Genomic DNA, 18302 nt, shown 5'->3' with positions numbered 1-18302 from the left:
ATTTAACCCTATTACACTTTTTAAAATTATTTGTTCACAAATTCTGTGTACATCACCCAGCGTTAAAGTACACAACAAGCGGAATGACCAATCAACTGTTTGGGTGTAATATTCAAAAACTTTTTTCTGTATTCGTCAGATTAGTATGTGGTACAGTAATGACCCGATTTTGTCGGCGGAGGGGCATCAGACTTTTATCATTAAATAATTTCATAAAATCGTAATTCCAAATCATTCCTCATGGATCTTCAAGATGAGTGTTTAAGGTATAATTTGGTGCAAAAGGGGACTGACAAAATCGGGTCATTACCGTATATGTCTCCAGTGGGATATCTTGGTTCCCTTATCATTCGAGCTGACATCTGCTAAATTGACCTGAGAACTGGCATCACAGATAAGTTTTAAATGTAGTGGCTTGCTTAACGCTTCAGTGGCGCCACCATGGCAAATGCAAGCACATTCCCAACTAAAACCTTATTTGCGAAGAATGTGATTGTGAGTTACACCTCTGATTCTTAGTTTAATTTCTAAAACTCCTTTTCGGCAAATGTCATTCAATTGCCAAAGCTGCAAAAATAAGGGCATTTCTTTCGTAACGCAATAACCCACAAACCTTTGTACCAGTTAATAATAATAATTTATTTACCGATTGACATTCCCAACGGTCACCAAACCGCATTTTCTGTGATTCACTTCTCTGAATGGGTGATCTGCGCAGCATCATCTCGGTATCGGTTTTCGCTTGCCATAATTAACATTTTTGTTACTTCTACTTTTAATCAAAATTTGCAGGTTCGTTTTTTGTTTTGCTGAATGTAACGCACAACTATAATATATAATAATGATGCTCAATCCCAACAATAAAGTACGATTTTGTTTTGTTTTTTTTTTTTTTACTAAACCTAGAGGGAAATTAACTTTGTAATTTTTCAGCAGCGCTCAACTTGATAAAAACAATCGTACCTGATTAGAAACGCAAGAACTTGACTTGAACTCACCAGTATAATATGATTTAAGCACTTATATTAAAAGGCATCTGCCTTTCGGATAAAACGGTTGATTATGTACTTGTTTTGTATCTGAGTTGTTCCAAAAATATATATGGATATAATCTATTCCATTTTACAATATTGTGTTTACTGTTCGAAGGAGGTTATGATTTCTCTATTTCTATACGTATATTCATTGGTTGGAATCTGTTTGCTGTATTGACTGGACATGATCGTTATGTAACTGAGATATAGAGAATTAGAAAAAAAAAATGTTTTTGAAACATAGTCATGAAAAAGAACTCATGGTTAACTCTATAGACAAACACAATTATAAGAATGGGAGCGTATACTGCTTCTGATGTTTCACATTTCGTCGACTTTGCAATTCCGTTTCAGAACAAAAATCTTTTATTAAAGTTATCACAGAGAATTTACTTTAACACTTTTATATAATTACTATTACTCTCCTACCCGTGATACACATGATACTAATCAAATGAAACGTTATAACCATACTAAGTAGTGATCATACGGAAATGGTATAAATGTAAACTGTACCTAAAGAACATTGGAAAAGTTGCAGTATATTCGAAAGAGTGGTCATAAGTTCGTTCTACTTGGCGGTGAAGTTGATAGATGTGAGGTATAATAGATTGATGCTTGTCTGGTAGCTGCGCGCTTCCTACACATAAAGCCGTACATTTACTGTTATGTACAGAGTTTTGCTTAGGGGACAAATTGTTTCTAAAATAGGGGTTCACACTGATTTCTGTTTGTTTGAATAGCTGAGATTTGTTCTTTCTTTCTTTGTATACAATATAAACTCACTATGATTTGGTTTGGTTAAAACCGGGTAGAAAAATGGCTTTGTTCATTTAAGCATCTGATTTCGTGCAACATCAATAAGTTGTGTCTATTGTATAAAATGATTTTCAAGCTAAGTATATTTGTGTTGCAAGGTAGAATCTAAGACCATAATCTGCTTTTACATGTAGATTTCTGCACTTTACTGCTGTCTGATATTGTCTTATGTCTAGGTCCGCAAGGACATGAATTTGCTAATCACCGTTGACCTACTGTTTCTACTGCATTTACCGTAGTTGATGTGAATCGGATTTGGTTACTTCATGCAGGACAATCCACCCTTCCACCATTTGCGCATCCATCAAGCATACCGTTAAAAGATTCTTCGTTTTGCGACTGTTTGCTTATCGTTACTTACTTTACAACCTTTGAAATTGCAATAATTTGTCAAATCAAATGCAACTTTGCACGTGTCACCTAGTGAAATGTTCGTCGTTTTACCATCAAGAGAGATTCTGCTGGTTCGAGATAATGAGAATGAGATTTGCTTTTGCTAGTGATACCCCCTAGTGGCGTGGGGCAGCGAATCAGTCTCATCTGTTTCATCTCATCGAGATTGCAGACTGTTGGAGGAGAACCCCGACTGTAGACTAGTCATTGAGCCCTTGTAATTGGCGGAGCTAAGAATCTCGTGGAAATACATCAATTGAGCTGGACCATCGCAGGATGGCGGACACATCCACTGCAACACATAGGTTCCGGCGGTGGCCATTTCGTGGGAACCCTATACGAAATAACCGTTTTTAATATTGAGTAGTTAGGAAGTTTATTATGCGGTACTTACTTGTACGCCCTCCTTCGGTTTACACCGGACCTTCTCTTCAAGTCTAGTGTAGTGAACACCTTCTTTCAGCTCGGAGTTGTCAAACACGGATGAGAACGAATCTGTAACGCATTATTAGAATGACTCATCACACCCGACCCGAACCACACAGAAACCTACCATTGAAACTTTGCTCCAACTCCTTATCGGTCCGGTACAGCGCAAATAGGATATCGTTCTTCAGCACATCAATGTCCCACGTCAACACCGACTTGGGATCGTTGTTTTTGATGATCAGCTCGAACATTTGCCCCGGCTTGAGATCGACCGATTTGTACAACCCATGGTGCTCATGGACGTGCGGTACGCCGTTGCATTCCTCAACGGATTCCGATTTGTACAGGTGCTTGGGTATGAGACCACCCTCGTGGATCAGCGTCTAGAAGCAAATGTGGGATTACGTCAACATTGCGGTACCGAAAGTGTTTCAACCGATGCTTGTCTTAAAAACAGAAACAGGCTCTTTATTTTTGAAAACAAATAGAAAGCATAGGTTTGGCGAGTATTAAGTTCTGCAGACTATCGTGTTAGATTCGAATGGATGGATTGGTGAATTGGGGTGAATTGATTCGAAGGATCATTGTGGCGCTGGTTGTTAGCGGGATGCTGTTATTGTTTGCCGAGCTAAAAAATGACCGAATAATGTGATTTAATTCGCTATGAGATAGTCAAAACAACAGTAGCTATGAATGGAGCAAGCAGTGGCAAGAATGCGGTTGTTGAACAATACTTTTGACATAAATACTCATGGACGATGAATTTTACGGTTGATAATTTTAACACGTGACTCTACAGCCCAATCGATGTGGAGAAATTTGAAGAGCGAGTTGGTAGCGTGAAACTATGGCTATTTACAGTCGTTGGTTTAACATAATTGGTACAATGAGCGCCCAGTAGTTGCTGGGAAGCAAATAAATATATTTATCAAAGAACTTTCGTGCTTGGTGGCCTCACAACTGGTTCTCGTATGCTGAGCTCTATCGTCGATGTCATCAGAAGTCGATGTCTAGGGACTAATATTTTTTTCAATGCGATTATCTTGATTTTTTCATCAATCTATTTTTCTTCTCTTCCAATCTTCTTTTTTCTCCATCGCTTCGTATGTCGCAAGATCCGCTTAATGTTCTGCTGTCAGTTTGGGCTCCTTTAAATATCTACATTTATGCTTGTAAGTATTTCGCGGCTGTAGAAAACTTCCCATACCTCGTCCCATGCTTTGAACATCTTCGGTTTTAGGCTGAAGTAATTCAATATAGAGCTGGAATTAGGGCGTAAAATCTTCAATGACTTCTCTTGTCACACCTACACAAACCAACATATACATCTGGTGAAGTCTTCCCCTACTTCAATGGTAATGTCGATTTGTCAGGGAAAGCAATGACTTTCGAGAAATCATCGAGAGAAATCATTGTTTACAAAAACTGTTACGCCTTAATTCAAGCTTCCCGCTCTATCTAGAATTTCTAGGAGTTTCAATAACATCTGGATACCTTAAAACAAATACAACATTTTCAGAGTTGATTGGAAATGCTATCTAACATGATGCTTTAGTGTGATAATTTATTAGCTAGAGAATGGTCTTAGAAGAGGGTAGGTACACAGAAAAACAAAAAAAATGTTGAATATTACATCCAAACCGCTGCACAGAGATCATTCCACCGGTTATGTTATATTACGGTGTACGATGTACATCGATTTTGCGAACAAAATTATGTCCATTGATGTAATAATGTATCTGCTTTTTGCTATTACATCATTGTTTCATACATCAGCTTGAATTACGTTGATCTATATTGCATTTTTTTGCTGTGTAGATAGTCCGTTAGAGTACGACTGAAACGTCGCTAGATCTATTCCACAGCCGCAGACTATATGAGCAAGTCCAAGCGCACACTTTTTTGCCTGTAGATTTGAAGACATACTTTAAACACAGACAAACAGACATAACACTCGTAAGCTGTTGATCGAACAAGCATTTAACGGTCGATTTAAAAGTATCGTAGTTGGTAGTAACGCCACCTGTAACGCGTATAGTCAATTCCCTTGCGTTTGACGTTTACACACTACCGCCATTTGTTCAGCGTACTGCCCACCACAGTGTACTCAACAGATGGCGATAATGTTTTAGCGACGATGTTTACATTGATAAATATTCAATGTGTTATGTCTGTTTGTCTGTGCATCAAATCTCCGCGTACATCGTACAGGTTAGGCAAAGAAATGTGCGTTTGACTTTGTACTGTCGCATTAATGGCCCTTCGCTCATTTTCAACTTATATTCAATTTTTATACTGCCGTACTCTAACGGAACTATTTACCTACCATCTTCATTCTTTGGCTAATAAATTATCACACTAAAGCTTCATGTTAGATCAGTTGGTTACTCTACACAGTGTGCCAAAATCAAACTTGGGCACATTCGGGCGCAGTCATTGGCGCTGTTTGGCACCCATGGTTACAATTTTTATGATCTTTAAAGTTACTGGCAACAATGAACTTTTTTGCGCCTGCGCAGTGTGCATGTGTCAAAATTTGTTATTGATGTTGCCACAATGCAATCCAATTTTTACAAACCACAACCGTGAATCTCAATCAAGTCCCGCCAGTGATTCTCCAAAATCGACTCCCGTGACCGGAGGAAAGTACGTCTCACGAGCGGTTATGATCAACCTTGAGCCGGGAACTATGGATTTGGTCCGAGCGAGACCATTTTGTTAACTGTAAAGTAGAAGAGTAAATAAAACACGTCTTTACTGGTCAAGACAACAAACTCAAGTGAGGTTTTTTATTCATCCGCTTGCACGACAATGAATGGTTGTTCAGTTGCTTTTACACTGACTGAATGAACGCGCGTTGCTGAATGGCGCAGTGCTGCCATCACTCCTCCTCATTGCGCAGAGATTGAAGACCAATCCTCTCGCGTATATCCTCCAACTTTACCCGGTTCAACGGCTTTGTGAAAATATCCGCCAACATATCCGCTGAAGGGCAATAAGTTACACTTATGTTCTGTTTCTCCGCCAAATCCTGCACAAAATGAAATATGGTATCCACGTGCTTTGAACGTTTCAGTCCTGCGTTCTGGTCCAACATTTTTATGCAGCTTTGGTTGTCTTCGAAGATCTGCACCGGTTTCTGCACAGGTTCCCCGAAGTCCTTCATTAGCTTTACAAGCCACAGCAACTCCTGACAGCTTTCAGCCAACGAGATATACTCCGCTTCGGTCGATGAAAGTGCCACACATGCTTGCTTTCTAGCACACCATGAAATCGAACCACCAGCCAATCGGAATAGATAGCCCGAATTCGACTTCCGGTCTTTCACATTTCCGGCCCAATCGGCGTCCGCATACCCTTGAAGTTTTTCAACACTGGAACCCAGTCTCAGCTTCAAATCACTTGTCGCTTTCAGGTATCGCAACACCCTTTTTGCTTCCGTACAATCCGCATTCGTTGGTTTGCTCACCTGCCTTCCAAGAATCGATGTACTGATAGCAATATTCGGCCGAGTATTCACCGATAGATACAGCAAACCTCCGACGAGACTCTGAAACTTCTCATTGTTCGGAAGCCTGTCATTCTCCTCCTTTTGCTGTAAATATCCGACGTCCATTGGAATCCGTGATCCCTTAGCTTCCGCAAGTCCAAACTGCGCAACCAACTTGTCGACAGTGTAGGAAAAGTTCACGATATTTCACGAAGTTCACCAAGAGAAAAGTTCGTGAGTCATAGTGAGTTTTCGCGAACTTTTCCATCACTGCTTGTCGATATAAGATTTCTGGTCCAAGCAGTAGGCGTTGACATGCTTTGTCACTCTTATACCCAAAAAATACTTCACGTCACCAAGTTTTGTGATCTGGAACTTGTTCTCCAAGGCTTTCACAACTCCATCGTATTCTTCGTTGTTGGATGTAACGATCAACATATCATCCACGTACACCAGGATGTACACTGTGCTGCCGTTCCTCTTCCGTACGTACAGACACGGGTCAGCGTCTGCCTGTTTGAATCCAAGTCGCTTCAGAACATCATTCAGCTTTTGGTTCCAAACTCTTGTTGATTGCCTCAAAGTAGACTCTTACGCAACCGACAAACTGTGTTACTTCCAACGCGCAGTCCGGGTGGTACTCGCATGTAAATAGTCTCCTCCAGATCACCATTCAAATATGCAGTCTTCACGTCAACGTGCCTAACCTGCATTCTGTCACGTCCAGCGACGGTTAGAAGTGTACGAAGCGTCACCTGCTTTACGACCGGAGCAAAAACTTCGTCGTAGTCAAGACCATACCGCTGAGTAAAACCCTGTGCAACTAACCTTGCTTTATACCGTATGATTTCACCTTGCTCATCCTGTTTCTTCTTGTAGATCCAACGGCATCCGATTACCTTGCTTCCTGATGGCAATGTTGTCAACTCCCAGGCTCCATTCTCGCTCAGAGACTTCAGCTCATCATCCATGGCAGCCTTCCAACGGTCACATTCAAGACCATTTACTGCTTCTTGATAGGTGCGAGGTTCTTCCTGTCGACACTGAACCATCTTGCCATCTGCCAAGTAACGCTCAGGTGGAACACCTTTGGTTAACCTTCCAGAACGACGAGGTGTTTCTACGAATTGCTCCCCCTGGAAGCGAGCCGACTCCTCCTGGACAGAGATAGATTCATCATCCTGGCGGAACACTTCACTACCATTAGCATCTTCGTAGAGACTCCGATCTTCAAGGCCACGCATCGTTTCTTCGCAAGATTCTTCTTCAAAGCCACGAAAAACTTCGTCACTGTCTTCATCCGATTCTTCACCCGACACTTCGGATTCAGTATCGGAATCATCCGACTCTTCCAGTTCCTCACCGCTATTCGGCCTTACTTGCAACGGGGGTAACTGAAGCAATTCGTCCTCGATGACATCCTGGACATCCTCATTCGACTTCAAGAAACGAGCGTCTCGACTGAAAACAATTTTGTGAGTCTTCAAGTCAATAAAACGCCACGCTTTATGCTGATGGGAGTATCCAACGAAAGTCATTTTCGTTGCCTTCGGCTGCAACTTCGTTCGCTTCTCCTTCGGGATGAAAACGTACGCCTCTGTGCCGAACACCTGCAGCAAGCTCATGTCCGGCTTCGAACCATACCAAATCTCGAAGGGCGTCTCCTGTACCGGCTTCGTAGGCAACATGTTCTGCAAGCAATTGGCTGTACTGACCGCCTCGGCCCAGTACCGATAGTGTAATCCAGATTCTATGACCATACACCGCGCCATCTCTACCAGCGAACGGTTCTTGCGCTCAGCGACTCCGTTCTGCTGTGGCGTGTATGCTGTCGTGAATTGCTGCTGTATACCTTCCTGCTTCAGAAAACGTTCCATATCTGCGCTACGGTACTCTCCTCCTTGATCAGACCTGATTATCTTTGGCGGCCTACCGAATTGCGTTTTCATACTGCGCACGAAATCTCGGATAGCATCCACCGTCTCCGACTTCTTGGACAAGAAATACAGAGTGGTATAACGGCTGTAGTCATCGATCAAGGTCAAAAAATATCGCCGACCACCGGGCGTGACCGTATTCATCGGTCCACACAAATCACTGTGTACCAGGTCCAAAATCGCCTTCGACTTCCGCTTCGCCTTCTTGGGAAATGGCAGCCTAGCCATCTTTCCTTGCAAGCAAGGTTCACAAGTAGTATTAATAGAGCAGCTATTTACCTTAATACCAGTTGCCAATTGCATCCGCTCGAGATCCAGGATAGCTTGAGCATCACGATGTCCCAACTTCCTGTGCCACTCATGGATGCAACCCTTCTTGTGACACTGATCCGATGCCACATTCGCTCGTTCCACCATTGGAAGATGATAGAGACCTTGCTTCTCAGCGCAACAGCAGCAACTCGGTCCCCACTCGCAATCGTGCAACCCTTCTGGTCGAAAATGACTCGTACTCCTTTCTGCACCAGCCTGCCAACCGACACGAGATTCATATCGAGTTCAGGAACAAATAGCACTTCACTGAGCGAAATTTCCCTTTCGTCACCATCTTCACCGTAGCAACAAATCATGCACGATCCGACACCTTTCACCGCTGCTCGCTTGCCATCGGCAACCGTCACCGATTTCGGCGTATCTGCTCGTGGTTCACTCAGCGACACAAAGAACTTGCGATTTACACACATGTGCGAACTCGCACCAGAATCGACAATCCAGTCCTTGACCGCACTTTCACTGGCACCAAATGCGAATCCTTGCACTTCGGACTTCGCGACTTTAGCCTTCGCTTGCTGCTTTGAAATCTTCTTCTCTTTGTTTTCACCCCTTTCAGAACTGCTGGCACCACCTTCGTTCTTCTGCCGCTTCCACAGCGTGCAGTCTCTCCTCATATGTCCGGGCTTTTCACAATAAAAGCATACAACACTCTTCTTCTTATCGTCCGTCTTCAGAACAACCGGATCCACTACCGACGATTTCCGCCGCTTATGTACTTCGTTGATAATTTTCCCCTTCACTAATTGCAGCGTCAAATCGTCGCCGGACCGGTTTTCCAACGTCGTCGTTAGAGCGTCGAACGAATTTGGCAAACTTCGAAACACTAGAACCACCTGAAGATCCTCGTCTAGCTTTGTACCAGCGTTAGCCAGCTTCTCGAACAAATCCTCAAACTCCATCAGGTGCTCTTCGATGTTGTCACCATCGTGGTAGTTCATGTCGCAGATCCGTTTGAGCAAATGCACTTTGGTCGTCAGCGTCTTCTTCTGGTGCTGCCGCTCCAAATTGTCCCACACTGCCTTCGCGGAATTCGTATTCCGAATGTGCCCGTGTTGACTTCTTGACAGCAGCAGACCGATCGTTGCGCGCGCCTTCTGGTCTCCCTCGTCCCAGGCAGCCAGCACCGTCGCATTTGCACCTTCCGCAGCCGCTCCCGGCTTCACTCCCGGCGAGACGTACTTCCAAAGTCCTTCTATCACTAACAGAAACTCGACTTCCAATTTCCACGAATCATAATTATCGTTCGTAAGCTTCGCGATTCCCGTTCGCTCAATTTTATTGAATCAAATGTTCGAACAAATTCAATAAAAATAAATCGCACTTGTTTTTTTTATCGACTTGATGAAGCGTGTTAACTTTTCTCACAAAACAAAATAACTAACTCCACAGGCCCATAACCTGTTAGCTGTAAAGTAGAAGAGTAAATAAAACACGTCTTTACTGGTCAAGACAACAATCTCAAGTGAGGTTTTTATTGGCGTTGACGGCACCGTCGAAAAATTTGTTCTTCCAGCAAATATAGACAGTTTCTTATGTGAATTTTCGGTTGAGTGAAAGGATAGTACAAAGTCCGCCATGTTTCACGCACAGTCTGACGTTTGCTTATGGATTTTCTCATAGAAGTAAAGAGCTACAGAGTCGCCGTCAACGCCAATTCATCCACTTGCACGACAATGAATGGTTGTTCAGTTGCTTTTACACTGACTGAATGAACGCGCGATGCTGAATGGCGCAGTGCTGCCATCAATTTGGACAGCTGTTCTGACCGAATAACTTCGTTTTCGGACAATCCGGTGCTGATAACAACTGGGTCAAACGATACTACACCAAGGGTACCGAATTGGTGGATTCTGTGCTGGATGTTGTCCGTAAGAAATCCAAGGGTTGCGATTGCCTGCAGGGCTTTCAGCTTACGCACTCGCTCGGCAGTGGAACTGGCTCAGGTAAATTTTAAATCTTTTGTAACGTTGGCGGAATTCAGTAGGAAAAATACCTTCCTCTCCACAGGCATGGGCACGCTACTGATCTCGAAGATTCGAGAAGAATACCCGGATCGCATCATGAACCCGTTCTCCGTCGTTCCATCGCACAAAGTCTCTCCCACCGTCGTAGAGCCATACAACGCTACGCTAAGTGTTTATCAGCTGGTGGAAAACACGACATTTGCTTCCGAATATTGAAGCTCACCGCCCCTACCTATGGTGATTTGAAGCATATAGTCTCGGTTACGATGTCTGGCAATCAACCCCTTCATAATCCACATCCTTCAGAGGACGTTCATTGTTCGTATCTTTTACCGTCCTCAAAAACTTCCGGAAATAACCCAACCAACGCTCAATATAATTTAACACCTTTACCTTTACCTCCCTTCCACCTGCAGACGGAACAGATTCGAGTGGTAGAAATATTCCGTTTCCTTCAACCGATTTATTTCCTCTACCGTCGCGTCGGTGGTTTGTACAGCTGCTTCATGGCTCTGATCATCTTCATTGGTGTGTTGGTGTTCTTCGTCTGTTCGTCGCTTGGAATGGCTTTCCGCTTAGCGCCTTTCGATTCCGAAGATCCGACAGTCGTGACTAGCACAAAGCGTGCACCACTTTCTATACCGCTGTCGCTTTCCGGCTCCGGCCGCCCAAAATCGTCGTCGTCGATTGAGTTCTCAGGTTTCGAAAAACAAAACCAAATCAAGAGTTGTCAAAATACCGGATTGCCAAACAATTCATTATTCACAAGCAAACAAAAGTCAGTACAATTACTTTTTGGCACTGCCGTGCCAGATGCGGCACACTGAGGTACACTGAGAAAAAAGTTGGCGCAAAACAATACCATCCCTTGTGTTAGATAGCATTTCCAACCAACTCTGAAAATCGCGAACTTCGCGTATGAAGTAACATAAAAACACTTTGAAATACAACATGATAAATAAACAAACTAGCTCATATCATTTCAAGATGCTGGAATAACAATATTGTACAGTCTCCAATGTTATTTATACATTTTTCAGGCTTGATTATGACCAGCAAATCCCGATTATCATTTTCTCTGTTTTTCTCTGAATTTTGATCAATTTCTCGGTTGTGCAATATGCATTTACATTAAAGGGTGTCCCACATCAAATTGCATCACGGAAAAAATGCTGTAGAAAATTATCCATTGGGTACACGGCGAATGAGAACGACCCAAATTTGAGTTTAGTTCACTCATAATCGCCAAAAGTGCAGGAACTCAGCGATGAATAAATTTGCCTAATGTTTTCCCAGGTTTTTCCAGGGAAAAATTCCCGAATTTGAGAAAAGTAAAGATTGGATTCACTCAGTCTATTGGTACTACCATAGAGGTAACTCTAAGACCACTGGGTCCGGAAGAAAATCATTATTATTTTTGGCTCACTCAGTACCAGAACAACGGTTCCAAGCAGTCCCAAGCTATTTCACTCACCCCTGCATGTTCTGCATGAATCCACACACCCCTGATGTTATCTGTCAAACTTTCATAGCGAATCAAAACAAACATAGTGTAGTAATAGAATTTCAACTAGAATAGGGTACGTTAATCGTTTGCTTGGGACCAATAGGCTACTAAAGTGGTGAGCCAATTTAAAATCGTTAGTTTCGTATTGATTGTTGGTACTACTCCGAGACTGAATAAATTTTTCGTCAATTTCCTCATTTTCCGGCCGATTTTTTAGGTTTTCCACAGGAAAGCATGAGACAAATTTTACTCATCGCTGAGTTCCTGCACTTTTGGCGATTATGCGTGAACTAAACTCAAATTTGGGTTGTTCTCATTCGCCGTGTATTTTCTCTTGAAAATTTGGGTAGAAGTAGTTTAGACTGTATTGTTTACACTGTATTTTTATCGCAGTTATTTTTTCCAACAAGCGTCACCCGAAAAGCAACGTCGCGAATTGATTTTGTGCAAGCACATGGAAAATCCTCAACTCTCTCATCGGGACATCGGAAAACAACTCGGAATCGTGCAGTCAACGGTGAGTCGTGTGATTAAACGTTACTACGAAACTCTGAGCATCGAACGGAAGGAGAAATGCGGTCAGAATGGATGTTCTTTTAGTAATCAGGAGCACAAGCGTGTCGTGAAAGCGTTCAAGCGGAACCCCAATGCTTCGGTCAGGGATGTGGCCAAAAAGTTGAATCTGTCCAAGTCTTTCGTTCAGAGAGCCAAGGACCGGGAGGGACTGCATACGTACAAAGTGCAGAAGGCTCCACATCGTGACGAACGGCAAAATACGGTGAGAAAGTCACGGGCCCGGAAACTGTACACCCAGATGCTGACGAAGCCGTCAAGGCGGACTTCCGGCAGCTTCCGGGGCTACTGTTCTTTACCGCCCAGCACAAGTTTGATGTTCCGGAGGAAGTAAGAAAGCAGAAACTTTCAAAGTTTGCCAAGAAATACATGATTTGGCAAGCCATCTGCTCATGTGGCAAACGGAGTGCGCTGTTCGTGACTACCGGGGCTGTAAACGGGGAGATCTACCTCAAGCAGTGTCTACAGAAGCGTCTGCTTCCTCTGTTGAAGCAACACGAGGGCCCTACGGACTAGCTTCGTGCCACTATTCAAATGTTGTCCTGGAGTGGTACGAACCCAACGGGGTCACTTTCGTACCCAAGGACATGAACCGGAACTAAGGCCCATCGAAAAATACTGGGCTATTATGAAGCAGGCACTACGGAAGCATCGCAAGAGGTCAAATCTGAGGAAGACATGAAGAAAAAGTGGGTTTTCGTACAGAAGAAGCTGCAGCCAGATGTTGTACAGAACCTAATGAGTGGAGTTAATCGTAAGGTGCGAGTGTACGGTTATGGTATTGAAGTTGAATTAAATAAATATGCCAAAAGCTTACTTATGGGTTATTTTTTATTGTCTGAAAGTTTAAAAAGGATAGGTCAACTAGGTAATTTTCTACAGCGTTTTTTCCGTGATGCAATTTGATGTGGGACACCCTTTAAGCATAAACCTGAATGCGATTGAGCAAGAGAAGTGATCACTGAGGTTAAATGGGTCATTACTAAGAGAGCCTAATTTTTCCGGATCGTGAATTCCAGCTAACATAAATTTGAAGTTCTCTCTGCAGAAACCTCATAAAATTTGTAGAATTCAATCAGTGATTCTCTTCTAATCTTTAATGATTCTTCCAATAATTCAACAATATTTCCTTCCACAATTCAATTAAAAATTCACTTAAATTCTCCTTAGAATTCCCATGCAATTTATCTCAGAATTGTCTTGAAAATCTGCTGAGAATTATCTTGGAGTTCTCTTCTAAATTCTTCTGAATTTAGAATTGCAATTCTTCTGAATTTAGAATTGCAATTCTTCTTAGAATTCTATAGAAATTATTCCCGAGATACCCTTGGGATTCCCTTAAAACTCTTCACAGAATTCCGTTGGAATTGTGCTCTCAAAATTCGAATCCCTTGGTATTTTTTCACGGAATTCCCATGGAACTCTCTTTAGAATTTGACCACCACACATTTGACAATGCCGTACATATTGAATGAAACTCTAGATTTCTTATCCTATTCTTAAAAAAAAAACTACTTTGGACATGTGAAAATCGAACTAAAAGCAAACATCATTGAATTGCCTTTACGCACGAACAGAAAGGAACAGGGATGGTGAGGAAACGGGCATTGCGAAGTCTTCTAGATGGCACATTGATAGGAAATTCGACGAGAAGAGCCCAGAGGTGATAACGATGGATCGCCAAAAAGCTTAGAGTTGCAAATACAACTGTGTCTCCTTCGGTCCAGGGCATGGCACTAACACATATTTTGGGACGCTCGGTCAGGCGCTCCACGATGCAATGAAAAAGAATCAACATGTGGAATTGGCAACGCTGGACGTCTCGAAAGCGTACAACCAACCGATGGAAACTAACTATTTTAAATTGGCTCACTACTTGACTAGCTTATTGGTCCCAAGCAAACGATTAACGTACCCCATTCTAGCCAAAATTCTAGTACTACACCATGTTTGTTTTGATTCGCTATGAAAGTTTGACAGATAAAATGAGGGGTTCGTTGATTTTCCTATGTTTCGAGGGGTGCATCGATTAGCTTGGTACCGAAGAGAGTACCAGAGCTGAGCCAAAATGTTGAGCACGTTTCTTCGGAACCTTCTGGTGTTAGAGTTACAACCGGCTTGGATGCCAGATGTCATCAAACAACTAGCAGATTGGGGTTTGAAAGGCCACATCCTACATTTTGTTAACATTTCCTAACCTACTAGACCTTCCAGGTTATAATCGGCAACTACCAATCGAACACGTTCCGCGAAGAGACGGGTGGCTTCGTCCTTGCGGTCACCTTATTCCTGATTAAAATGAATGGAGTCTTTAGCAACCTGCCAGCGGAGGTCTTCATCTTTGTTTACGCCGATGACATTGTACTAATGGCCGTCAAAAGTACAATTAAAACCCTCTGTATCAGGTTAAACCAAGTCGTCAAATATATTCACCGATGGAGCATCGATGCCGGTTTCGAGCTGTCGGCGCACATCTGCTCTCACAACCACCGATCTCTGACGTCACCGATCACCATCGGATCTCAGGCCGTACCGCAACACAAATCTGTTAAGATTCTGGGAGTTTGTATTGACCGCAGCCTCTCATTCGTACCCCATTTCGATGAAGTGAGATCTAAATGTCGGTCGAGGTTAAACCTCATTCGCTCGATCGCCAGACGCCACCCAGACAACAATTGACACCTCCGGATCCGGATTTACAAAGCTGTCATCGACACACGACTCACCTACGGGATTGAACTAACCTGTATGTCCAGAACAACCCTCATCGAGAAACTCACTCCTGTATATCAAAGAGCAATCCGAATCACCTCTAGCCTTCTCCCGTCAACCCCGGGTTTAGCAGCATGCGTCAAAGGAGGTGTCCTCCACTTCGACCGTCTCATCACACTCACCATCTGCCGCCGAACCGTCGGGTGTCTGGAAAAAAACTACTGTTTCGAGCGACGGAGTGTTCCTCCTAGAGGAGGCAAACCAGCTCCTCGCCAGCACAGCCAACAAGGCGCTACCCTCAGTGTGCACGGTTCACTGGTGTGGAGCCAGGGGTTGGAATCTGCCCAAAATTTCAATCGATTCGACAATGAAGAATAATTTTAAAGCAGGTTTTAACACCCTCGCCGTGAACCAGTCACACATGGACTTTATAAATCGTCGATATAAAAATCACAGGACCCTTTATTGCGATGGTTCTGTCGCACAAGGTAGAACCGGAATTGGGATATCTGGCCGCGAAATAAGTATATGTCACAGTCTTCCCGACCAGTGCACTGCACTACGACGCCATCACCACGACGTCTAATAAACCCATCGTGCTCTTCATGGATTCAGCCAACGTTGTAGCCGCCCTCGACGCCGAGTACCCCACACACCCGTGGATCCAGGCCATCATCCAGTCCGCTCCACCCAACACCACCGTTGCCTGAATACCTGGCCACTGCGGCATCCAGGGTAACGTTGAAGCCGACCACCTCGCCTCTTCTGGTCGACTAATGAACAAACTGACAAGCGAAGTTCCAGGTCCAGACTTAATAAATTGGCTGTTAAAAATTACATGGGAAAACTGGAGCAAGGACTGGTTAGGCAGAAGAGGTATTTTCATCCGTAAGATAAAAGGAGAGACGCACGGATGGGAAGACCTACCTGGTCACCGTTCTCAAGTGGTGTTGTCTAGACTGAGTTCAGGACACACTCGAATGTCGCACAACATTGCTGGGAATGGCGAATTCCATCGACGTTGCCCAATATGCCAGATCCATCAATCGGTGGAGCACTTGATATGCCACTGCCCACAATACCAAGGAGCCAGAGACCTAAACGGTATCTCTCCGCTGCGCTATTGGCCTTTCTCCGCGAGAAATAACTTCACTCGATAGAGTCATCACAGCATACCGCGGATAGAAACAACCACCGCTTAACACCATCACGAACACCTTCAATAACCACGACCATCGCTACGAACTTGAACTTTCCCCTGTCAACCACCCTAAGAAACCCCCACCAGCTGAAACAGCATAAAAAGACAGCATTTCTATATCAAGAAACTCCTCTCAGGAACCCTCCCTCTCTTTTTAGAAGTGTCCCCTATTGGCACTCCTCAATTTTTCAACTTTGTGACTTGAGGACCCCCTTCAGGGGTTCCCTGAAACGAACCAGCGTTCGGCTGAAAGTCTCCTTAATAAAGATAACTAACTAAAGGGTGATACGGTCAAAATTTGGTCAATATCAACTTGACGTATTTCTTTCAATTTTGCATTTAAAAAACCTGAACACCCCTCATTTTGAAGGTGTGTGTGTGTAGAATGTTGCTCCTATTTTGATTTTGGAATTCACTCTTCAGTTGTCAAAATGCCGTCCAAGCAAGAAGAGCAGCGTATCAAAATTTTGCTCGCGCATCGCGAAAATCCGAGCTACTCGCACGCAAAGTTGGCAAAATCGCTAAAAGTTGCCAAATCAACCGTTACAAATGTAATTAAAGTGTTTGGGGAACGTTTGTCGACAGCCAGGAAGTCTGGATCGGGGGGAAATCGAAAACCGGAAGCCGCTGAGACGACAAAGAGAGTTGCCGGTAGTTTCAAGCGAAACCCTAACCTCTCTCTCCGAGATGCCGCAAATAAGCTGGGTGTATCGTCTACAACCGTGCATCGAGCCAAAAAACGAGCCGGACTATCGACTTACAAGAAGGTAGTGACTCCAAATCGCGATGATAAACAAAATACGACGGCCAAAGCGCGATCCCGGAGGCTGTACACGACGATGCTGACGAAGTTTGACTGCGTGGTAATGGACGACGAAACCTACGTCAAAGCCGACTACAAGCAGCTTCCGGGACAGGAGTTTTATACGGCAAAAGGAAGGGGAAAGGTAGCAGATGTTTTCAAGCACATGAAACTGTCAAAGTTCGCAAAGAAATATCTGGTTTGGCAAGCCATCTGTACCTGTGGCTTGAAAAGCAGCATTTTCATAGCTTCCGGGACTGTCAACCAAGAAATTTACGTGAAAGAGTGTTTGAATAAACGTCTGCTGCCTTTCCTGAAGAAACACGGTTGTTCCGTACTGTTTTGGCCGGATTTGGCATCTTGCCATTACGGTAAAAAGGCCATGGAGTGGTACGCAGCCAACAACGTGCAGGTGGTTCCCAAGGACAAGAACCCTCCCAACACGCCAGAGCTCCGCCCAATTGAGAAATACTGGGCTATTGTCAAGCGGAACCTAAAGAAGACCAAAAAAACTGCTAAGGGCGAGCAGCAGTTCAAGGCAAACTGGCTTTCTGCGGCGAAGAAGGTGGACAAGGTGGCTGTACAAAATCTGATGGCATGGGGTCAAGCGTAAGGTCCGGCAATTCGGATTTTGAAAAGCGGAAGCCTAACTGAATATTTTTCCTGAATTTTATACTAATTGAACTTGAAAAATAAATTTAATTTGATTTTTTAAATAAACGATTTCACCGATTTACACGCGTTTTCCCTTGACCAAATTTTGACCGTATCACCCTTTAACTGTGGCTCGTGTGATAAGAACCTTCAAGGAGCGTCTGAGTGCCCGAAGGAAGGAAGGGAGTGGTCGTAAAAGTGGTCCAATGGACAGTCAAATGTCCAGGAAAGTGGTGCAATAGTTCAAGAACCGTCCAAACATTTCAATTCGAGGTGTCACTAAAAAGTTCAAGGTGCCAGACGGTTTTGTGCAGAAAACCATGTAGCGTGCTGGGTTACAAGGTGCAAGAAGCCCCAAACCGGAATAAAAAGCAAAACATTACTGCGAAATCCAGCGCCCGGAAACTTTACACGAAGTTGCTCATCAAATTGCAACACTTAGGCCGCGGCCAGG

At 43.6% G+C, this 18302-nt stretch overlaps 1 protein-coding gene across 2 annotated transcripts in view; it reads right to left on the bottom strand.

Annotated features, from left to right (window-relative positions):
- Positions 1–642: 642 nt before the first annotated feature.
- retm (real-time) overlaps positions 643–18302 on the bottom strand; it is a 54809-nt gene continuing 37149 nt past the window's right edge. For both annotated transcript variants that reach the window (XM_065221260.1, XM_065221261.1), the window contains 3 exons: positions 2800–3058; positions 2641–2741; positions 643–2580 (listed from right to left, as the gene is read on the bottom strand). In XM_065221260.1, coding sequence (XP_065077332.1) covers positions 2404–2580; positions 2641–2741; positions 2800–3058 — 537 coding nt within the window. In that variant the 3' untranslated portion in view covers positions 643–2403. The remainder of the gene's footprint in view (positions 2581–2640; positions 2742–2799; positions 3059–18302) is intronic.

The sequence above is a fragment of the Ochlerotatus camptorhynchus genome, unplaced genomic scaffold (assembly GCF_037179485.1).
Source record: "Ochlerotatus camptorhynchus isolate MF236.1 unplaced genomic scaffold, CSIRO-AGI_Acam_v1.1 ptg000012l, whole genome shotgun sequence".
Classification (NCBI taxonomy): Eukaryota; Metazoa; Arthropoda; class Insecta; order Diptera; family Culicidae; genus Ochlerotatus; species Ochlerotatus camptorhynchus.
This window is presented reverse-complemented; position numbering and strand designations above follow the sequence as displayed.